The sequence below is a fragment of the Strix aluco genome, chromosome 28 (genome assembly GCF_031877795.1).
Source record: "Strix aluco isolate bStrAlu1 chromosome 28, bStrAlu1.hap1, whole genome shotgun sequence".
NCBI lineage: Eukaryota > Metazoa > Chordata > Aves > Strigiformes > Strigidae > Strix > Strix aluco.
This window is the reverse complement of record NC_133958.1, coordinates 2,624,405-2,633,423: the sequence shown is the minus strand read 5'-3', so window position 1 is coordinate 2,633,423 and position 9,019 is coordinate 2,624,405. Positions and strand designations below refer to the sequence as shown.

Genomic DNA, 9,019 nt, shown 5'->3' with positions numbered 1-9,019 from the left:
CTCCAACGGGTGCTGGGGATGCCAGTGGGTGCTGGGGATGCTGGTGGGTGCTGGGGATGCCGGCGGGTGCCTGCGGGCAGAGAGCGAGGAGCGCCGGGCAGCGACCTCGGCCAGCCCTCTTCTCTCTGGGTTTTATTTGATCAAATACAACATATTCCCTTGCAGGGTTGCTCCTGCTCCTCCAAGGCGACTGGTTACAAATAAAAAAGAAAAATCAACAAGCTGAAGTTTTTCCTTTTATCCAGAACAGTCTCCATTCAATTACCCCCTTGTGTCTTACGTCCCCAAACCCAGGGGTTTTTCCCCCATTATACCATCGCTCTTTTGCAGCGAGGCAAGAGCCACTTTTTAGTGCAACTTGCCCATGACTTCCCAGCTGGCTTTCTAGGTACTCGAGAGCATCCCCAAATTCCTTTGGGCTGACTGCCCTGCCTGCCCTGCCTGCCCTGCCTGCAGCGCGCTCCTCCCTGCCAGCTCTGCCGCCCCGACTCCGCCGGCCCTGCCACCATTCCAGTTCTTGCGGCGGCAGCAACTGCTTCCACCAAGTGATTCACGCCAGGAGTGGGAGGACTATTGCAAAGGAGGAAGCCTCTATTTACAAATAAATATCCCGGTTATCAGCCCTGGGGGGGGTGGGGGGAAAGCAAGAACCAAGGGAACAACACAACCTTGCCCGCACCGGGGTCGTCTCCCAGGTTGTTTTTTCTTTGGTTGGTTGGAAAGTGAATCACTGGGTGGTGGCAGAGGGGTTGGTGACCCTTCGAGGGGACGGTAGGAAGCCCTGTCGGTCACCGCAGCCCCCCCGGAACGCGGCAGCCGGTGGAGTTTGCTCCTTCCCAGGGGTTTTATCTGCCTCGTGGTGCACGAGCAGCAGGGTGCAAGGGTTGGGGTGCTGAGGCCGAGCCCTGAAGGGCTGTGGGGTACTCAAAGGGACGAAGAGCCAAGGCTGCACCACCCTTGGTCAAACACTGCCTCGTCGCTGGGGCTCCGCTGGGATTTTGACTGGCTGCTACGCTGAAAGACTTGAGCTTTTGGGGTAAAACTCAAGTGCTGGGGATTTTGGGATTGGCCGCGTTGGGAACAACCGGCTGCCAGCCCCTTCAAAGAGCTGCTTTCAAGTGCTAAGGGGAGATGGTATCACCTGGGAACGCCGGGAAGGCTCCGCTCAAACCGCAGGGCTGGGAGCAGCTCCCGTGGGGACGCTGGCTTAGCACCCGCACGGCTGCGGGGGCTCCCTGCACCGGGGGGGGGGGGATCCGAGGGGTCCTCTGCCTGCCCCCCCTCGCTCTCTGACCACGCTCAGCCCTCCGTGCACCTCTCCTGTGAGGCCAAGCCCTATCTCAGGAGGCTTCTAGGCTTAAACGTGGCCGTCCCATGGGCACAATCCTCCAAGTGGCTGCGCTGGCCACCGCGACCGGTTTGGTTTTGGGTCCCCGTTGGGACACGCTCCCCCCCATCGCCACGTTCCTTCCCCCCCTGCCGAAGGAAAACTGGGCTCGGCCTTATTGATTTAGGGATGACAAAGGCTGGGCTCAGCGAGGTGGGAGCGTGGGCGCGGGGCCAGCGGCGGCTGAAGGAATGTGGTCGGTGAGGGAAGCGGGGTGTCCGGTGATGCACGGCGAGGTGTCGGGGGGTGCGGGCTGCTCCTCCCGGCCCCCACCTCCCCCAGCCAAAGCACGGCCCTGGGTGCAAAGCCGAGAGCTGGCGGCCCCGGGTTTCACTGGGGGGGTGGCGGGGTGGATTCGCCCAGTGGGTCCCGGTGAGAGCCGTGACTCGCCCCCACGGGTGTCCCCCCGCCTGGCAGCAAAGGCCGCGCAGACGGGTGACACGGGGTGACCCCCAGCCCACATTTCAGCCCCAGCAAGAACCGCGGGGGGGGGGGAACAGCGGAGTGGGGGGTCCTGATCCCCGCGACCCCCGGGGCTGGTTCCCCCCGTGGGGCAGCGGTGAGCACCCCGCGGGGGGGTGGAGGGGACACACGGACACTCAGAGCTGCGGGGGATGCCCGGGAAGGTTGGGGGGGGGGGGGGGGGGGGGGGGGGGCCGGGGGGTGGCGGGGCCGGGCTGGCTCCGCCCCGGGGCCGCGGTGGCTGGCGGCGAGTCCGCGCCCATTTCCGCCGGCGCGGAGCCCGGCCCCTCGCCCCGCCGCGCTGCTGCGCGCCCCGGCTCCGCCACCGCCGGCCCCACCGAGCGACCGAGCCACCGGCCCCGGCTCCCCCAGCCCCACCGCCAGCATGCCGGGCGAGGCGGCGGCCGCGCTGGCCATGGGTAGGTGCGGGGCGGGGAGGGGGGGGGGGGGACACCCCCGGTCCCCCACGTCCCGACCGGCGGCTGCGGAGACGCTTGAGCCACCCCCAGCGCGGGGCATCCCCAGCTGGGAGGGGGGGGGTTGGTGTGTGTGTGTGTGTGCAGCGGGGGCTCTGCTCCCCCAAACTTTCTCAGCAGCTGAGACAGACCCCGCTCCCCCCGCCCCGACCCCGAGCATCCAGCCCCAGCATCCCTAAATAGGTTTCATTCTCTACAAGGAGCGGGGGGGGGGGGCTGGTGTATGGGGAGGGGGGGGTCAGGTTGTGAATCGGTCGCCTCTTGCTCCTTAAATCCTACAAAATATTTGGCTTTGGTCCCTCCCGAAGTTATTTGCTTAACCGCTCCTCGCTTGTGGGAACGCGCCTTCGCCACGACTTGTAAGTACGGCCTCGGCGGGCGAGCGAGCCCTCCAGTCTCGCTCATTTATTTTAGGTAGAGTTAATTAGCGAGAGCGTATTGCTGGGTTTGCAATTAGAAGGAGGGGACGTTAATCGGGTGGCCCTTTTTGCTGGGGGAAGGTTTGCTGGGGTGAGGCGGTGCTGAGCGAGGTTGGACCGGGTGATGCTGCGCACGGGACGGATCCGGACACGCTTCCCAGCCCGGGGATTTGATGACTGTAGAGGTGGGAGAGCGCAGACCCGGGGCGTGGGTGCTCCTCGCCGGGACGTGGGTGATGCCGTGGTGCTGGGGAAGGAGACCCCAGGGCCGGCCGGGGCTGGCGCTGGGGCAACACTTGCAGGACCTTGGTTGGCTTTTTTTTTTCTTCTGCTGTCCCCAAGGAGGAGAGTTGTGCGTCCCCTGCCCGTGTCACCCGCAGCTCCGGGGCTGCTCCGAGCCAGGGCTGGCGGGGGGGGACAAGGCAGTGCTGGCCCGGCGGGAAAGAGGCTCTTTGCAGCACTTGGGTTCAGGAAAGTAGCCAGTCTTGGCCCCCCTCCAGCCCTCCGCTCCGGCGCTGGCACGACCGCACCGAGGTGCCTCCTCGCTCCGCTCCTCCGGCACGTCTCCTCCACCGAGCATCCCTCGGGCAGGGGGTCGGTTACTCCAGCACCCGCGTCCCTCCTCGGTTCATCCAGAGGCTCCTGCCAGCTCGGTTTGGGGACACCTGTGTCCCCTCTGCTCCCTGCTGCTTTGCTGCTCGTGTGGCTTTGGACCTCTCCAGCCCCGTGGTTGCCCACCTCGGGGGGGCTGAGCTGCAGGTTTCCCACCCGGCGAGGCGCCCCGCGCTCCCCAGACCCCCAATCCAGGGGTGATGGCTGCTCCCGGCCTCCAGCCTGGGCTGGGTCCAAGCCTCTGTGGTGCCCCGGTTGCCACGACGGGGAGAGGAGCCCTTTATAAACCGCATGGAAGCAGCAGAGTGAAACATCCACTTAAAATACCAAGGGAAAGGGGAACCTCCTCTGGCCCGATGTACCTGATGGCTGCCAAGGGCTGATCTGCAAAGCCGAGGAGAAAATGTGAGCCAAGTGGATTAGGAGGGAAAACCTGGGGCAGGGAACAAACCCCAGCGATAACTGGGAGCTTGTCACAAAGTCACTGGGAGATGCTGGGGGCAAGAGGAGTTGAGTCCTTCGCTGGTGGAGGTGGTGGAGGAGAAGCAGAGGCTGGTAATTAATGTTGCATTGGGGACGGAGTCGTTAAGTGTGTGTTTGTCCATCAGCAAGGCTTGGGGTCCATCAGCAAGTTGGGCATCTTCTGCTGGGAGGGGGCTTTGCTGGCTGGGGGTGATGGCAAGGAGCCCTTCCCAAAGTGGGGGGCCAGGGGAGGGATGAGGATGGGGTTGGGGGGCGGCAGCCCAGCTGGCACAGCCGAGCGCTGACTCTGAAATTAAACCAGAGATGGCAGAGGGTTTGTCTTTCAGGTCTGGGGAGAGAAAAAGCTGAGAATGGGGCCGGGATGGGATTGCCAAAAATCAAGCGAGGGCGGCTGCTCGGGGCGGCTGAGGGACACAGCCCTGCTCTCGGGGGTCCCGGTTTGGCCGGTCAAAGCAAGGGCGCGGATGCTCCGTGTCTCGGCGAGGTGCCCAGCGTCCCACGCCGGCTCCCGGGGAGCTCACCGGAGCCCTCGGCCAGCATCGGAGATGTAAAACTGCCGCCGAGGGGCGAGGGAGGGGAGGCAGCGGGCGCTGGGGCAGTGACCGGGGACGAGGCGGTGGCACAGGGCGAGCCGGGCTGCGTCCTCAGCCGGGCTCCTCCGGCCAAAGTGGCTTTGACACGAGCGGGACGTTCTATCCGCCGGCGGGGAGAAGTGGGGAAGAGGCACCGCTGGAGCCAAGCGGGGTCCCAGCGGGAGGACGGACAAGGCAGAAAGCTGGAGGGGATGATCCGGCCGCCCCATGACACAGGATGAGCCATTTCCCAAATAACGCGGGGTTTCCTCGGCATGCGGAGGTGCAAGTGTCGGCACGAGCAGGGCAGGAGGGCGAAGCATCTTCCAGCAACGAGCCAGCGGCGACAGCAAAAAAAAAAAAAACCAACCTGGGAGGAGACGGGATGGCTCTGATTACATTTCCATGGGAGGAAAATCCCCGAGTTCTGCAGCGGGGACCGAAGGGGAGAAGGCGAAATGAAGGAAGCTGCTGCGATAACTAAAGCGCCCGGGCGCAGGGTGGTTTGCTGGATGCCAAGGCCAAGGGCTGGCGTGTGGGTTGGTCTCTCACCCGTCGCTTTTTCTGCGTGATTTGATTAAACCCACGGAGGAAATTGGGTCAAACCCAGCGAAGGGGCTGCTGGCCTCATCTGGCTTTGCACCCCGGGGTCGAGGTGCCCTGGGAAAGCCTCTTAGCTGGGGATCAGGGGGGGGTCCCTGGGCTGTACCCCACAAAGGGATGGGTCAGGGAGGGTTGTTCTGAGCCTGCCTGAACCCGCAGCCCCCCCATGCTCAGGGTTGCAGGGGTAGCTCTGCCTGCAGAGGGTATTTCTGCCTGTACAGAATATTTCTGCCTGCACGGAGCCCGCTGTGCCGGGGCATTTTGCACCGGGGAGCCCCGCAGCAGGTTGGTGGTGGGAGGCAGGATCCAGCCGGGTTGTGCTGTCCGGTGCCTCGGGGCTTCCTTATCCCTTTGGAAAACAGGGATGTTTGTGCCCCGCGCTTGTGGGAGACCAGGTATGGGCAGGATCTGGGCTGGAAACACCCATATTGGTGTGCTGAGAAGGGGGGAGCATCCCTGCCGGAGCAGAGCCGGCGGCAGCGGTGCGGTGCACGGGGGCGGCTGCGTGGCTGGCACCTCCGCCGGCACCCTGGTAAACACCCGCGCGTTTTCCTTTTAAAAACCCTTGTAAATCTTCGAGTGGTTTTGTGTAAAACCCCCCCCCGTCTCTCTGGCCTCTCCACAGGCGTGCTGCTCGCCGCGTGCCACGCGCTGGAGAACACCACGGCGGCCCGGAGCGGTGAGTTTGCCGATGGGGCAGAACCGGCGCGATCCCGGGGTGGGTTTTTCTGGGATTTCTTGGGAACAGGCAGCAAAACGTGGGCGCAGGTAAACCCATCCCGGCGCCGGATCAGCCAGAGGGACGCTCTCACATCCCATCCTCCTCCCCAACGGGTCCCCCAGGTGGGATGCTGACCCCGCCAGTGCTTTATCCTCAAGGGGAAAGTGGGAAACGGGGCTCTGCAGCGGGTATTCCCCACGCACCTTGGTTGGGGGTGGGAGGGGGGGTCAAATCCTGGCGCGCAGCCACTTAGCGTGCGGGGAAGTCTGGTCTCGTTAACCGCAGGGAAGCTGCCGGTGCCTGACGCCGGCTCGCGGCGGCACCGAGCCGGTGGTGCCCGATAAATCGCCTCATTCATAAAAGCGGCACAATGGGCTGCGACAGCCAAGAGCCCTTCGCTTCCCCCCGGCACGGCGCGGGGGCTTTGCCGATAGTCGGGATGTGCCGGCTCCAGGAAGGGCTGTTTGCAGGCCGGGGTGGAAAAATCTCCTTTTGGGGCTGGAAAATGGGATGGTTCAACGGCATCGGCTGGGAAGCGTTAAAGGAAACGGGAGCAAAACCCCGGAGCTGAGGGTGCTCGCGGCCCCTTTCCTGACGGATCCGTGTCCAACCGGGGGGGCTGGAGGAAAGGGGCCGCTGCGAGGGGCGGTTGGGGACACCTTGGGGTCCGTGCGGGCTGCGGGAGGATGAGGCGGCTGCAATGTGGCCGGCAGCTGCGAGCGCACCGAGGCTTAATGCGAGCCAGGACACCCCGGGAGCCGGCGCTGGATCCGGGGACGCGCTGCCAGCAGCGGGGGGGACAAAGGGACGCGCTGCCCCGTGCAGCCCTGGTGACACTGTCCCCACCAGTGCTGGGGCGCCCGGAGCCCAGGCTGGGGGGGGATGGCAGGTGCTGGCAGCAGGGCTGTGCAAAGCTGTGTCCGGTGCTCAGCTTTGCGGGTTAAAACCCCCAAAAAGGGTTATTTTGGGGGGTGTATTGAGGCAGGAGGCGTGGATTTTGCCTCTCTCCACGCTCTCAGCAGCGATGCGGCTGGCGGTGGCATTTCTCACCACGAAGACCAAATCCCAGCACTCCGAGGATGCTGCCACCAGCTCTGACATCTCCAAACCTCCCGCCGATGCCTCTGTCCCCACCACCAGAGACGGGGCCACCGGGCCACCTCCCCGGCACGTCCCGGGCTGAGCCGGCCCCGCTCCGTCTTTCCTCGCTTCGCCTCCCCGAAGACCCGGAAGCATTTGGCAGACGTGGGTTTAATTACCCCGGCCTGCCATAAATTCACGGCAACAGGAACTTGAGGTGGCTTTGAAACGACAGCGATCGGATGTGCTTTATACCCGGGCTAATCCAAAAGCAGGATATTTGTTTTCCGTCTCTGCTGCGGAGGATAATTTAAACCAGCGCGGGATATAATGGAAAACAGCATCCCCAGCAAAGCCACCGGTCCAGGGCTGCAGCCAGCTCTGCCGTTATTTAACTCTCTCCTCCTCCATTTTAAGCTTTAAGCTCTTTAGGAAATTCCTCTAGTGCTGGTGAGGCTTATTCTCAGTGCTGGTTTAAGTAGGACCCGTCTGGGCTCCTTTAGGGTGGTCCCGGCCAGGATATGGCCACCGGCCCACGTCCCACCCAGCAACCTCAAAATAAACGCATCCAGCCCGAAAACAGAGCTCCCGCCCCGCCGTCGGTGACGCCTGGGCATCTGCTGGCCTGGCAAATGGCAAAACGTAAAAATAAAAATGCTGTTTTCTCCTTGTTTTTCCTCCCAGCTCCGGGTCCGCCGGTGGCGGCAGCGGTGAGGTCGCACTTCAACGACTGTCCCGACTCCCACAGCCAGTTCTGCTTCCACGGCACGTGCCGGTTCCTGGTCCAGGAGGACAAGCCGGCGTGTGTGTAAGTGCCGGGAAAAACCCGTCCCTGCGAGGAATCCCCCAAAAAGTGGGGTTGAACCTGGCTTTGCCTGGCATCGTGGTCCTCGGGTGGTGCTGAGGTTGTGTCCGTGTGTCCCCCCCCGCCCCGTGCAGGTGCCACTCGGGGTACGTGGGGACGCGGTGCGAGCACGCCGACCTGCTGGCCGTGGTGGCCGCCAACCAGAAGAAGCAGACGATCACCGCCTTGGTGGTGGTGTCGGTGGTGGCCTCCGTGCTGCTCATCGGCGTCTGCGTGCTCATACAGTAAGTACGGGGTGGGGTGGGGGGGGGTCACCTCAGCGCCCCTCCAAGCCAGTTTGGGGCAGGATGCAGCCCAAGAAGGGGGGAAATGGAGCCCCCCGGCAGCCCCTCACCGTCCCCTCCCGCTCTCTTGCAGCTGCTGCCGCCTGCGCAAACGCTGCCCGTGGTGCCGTGGCAGCGGCCAGGAGAAGCCGGGGGGGCTCCTGAAAGGTGGCACCTCCTGCTGCCACGCCGAGATGGGTAAAGGGGCCGGGGGGCACCGCGGCGCGACGCCGGCCGCTGGCATCCCCGCGGTGTAACCGCCCCCCCCCCGGCCCCTTCCCGCAGGGCTCTGACAGAGCGGGGCGGGGGGGGGGGGATCCCACCACCCCCCTCACCCAGGACGTCCGCGCCGGGGACCAGCGCAGCATCTTCTCCTCTGGTTTTGGTCTTTTTTTTTTTTTTTTTAATTTGGTTTGTTTTCCTCTTTTGGTTTGTTTTTTTTCTTTTTTTTCTTTATTCTGCCCCCCCCCCGCCCCGGCAAAGCGCTGGCAGTGCCGCAGAGCCGAACCCCGGCCCGGCAACGTGCGACTTGGGGTTTTCCTTTGGGTTTGGGGTTTTTTTTTTTCTCCTTTTTCTCAGATTATTTTTTTTTTAAACCAGAACCCCCCCACCCCTGCAGGATGGGGCTTTATTTTTCTATAGAGACAGAAACACCGGCGAACCCTCCGCCTCGGCAGTCGCACAGACCGTGCTCACTTTGGGGACAGATACGAGCTTTTTATTAATAAAAAAATGAACCTTAATCCTAGGAAACCTCCTCGGGCCGGTGCTCTAACCTCCCGGTACAGCGTTAATCCTTTCCGTAGTCTTTATCATAACCAACCCGAAGCTTATTTGTTTGTTTTGGGTTTTGTTTTTGGTTGGTTTTTTTTTTTTTTTTAAGCCATGGTTACTCTCATGTCTTCTGTATATGTTGCACTGAAAGTTAATATTTAATGTTTTAATTTATTTTGTGTGGTTAAATTAATTATGATTTCTATAATATGTTATTGTGATCGGCTGGTCTTTTTTTCCCCTAATACCTGGATTATAGTTATTTAAGTGATATAAAGGACACTTTTTTTCAGAAAACTCGT

At 62.5% G+C, this 9,019-nt stretch overlaps 1 protein-coding gene across 1 annotated transcript; it reads left to right on the top strand.

Annotated features, from left to right (window-relative positions):
• Window positions 1-2,161: 2,161 nt before the first annotated feature.
• Window positions 2,162-9,014, top strand: TGFA (transforming growth factor alpha). Its single transcript, XM_074808049.1, has 5 exons — window positions 2,162-2,268; window positions 5,640-5,693; window positions 7,500-7,623; window positions 7,755-7,904; window positions 8,038-9,014. Exons 1-5 carry the CDS (start codon window positions 2,235-2,237, stop codon window positions 8,198-8,200), a joined length of 525 nt encoding a protein of 174 aa, XP_074664150.1. The 5' UTR covers window positions 2,162-2,234; the 3' UTR covers window positions 8,201-9,014.
• The last annotated feature ends 5 nt before the right edge of the window (window positions 9,015-9,019 follow it).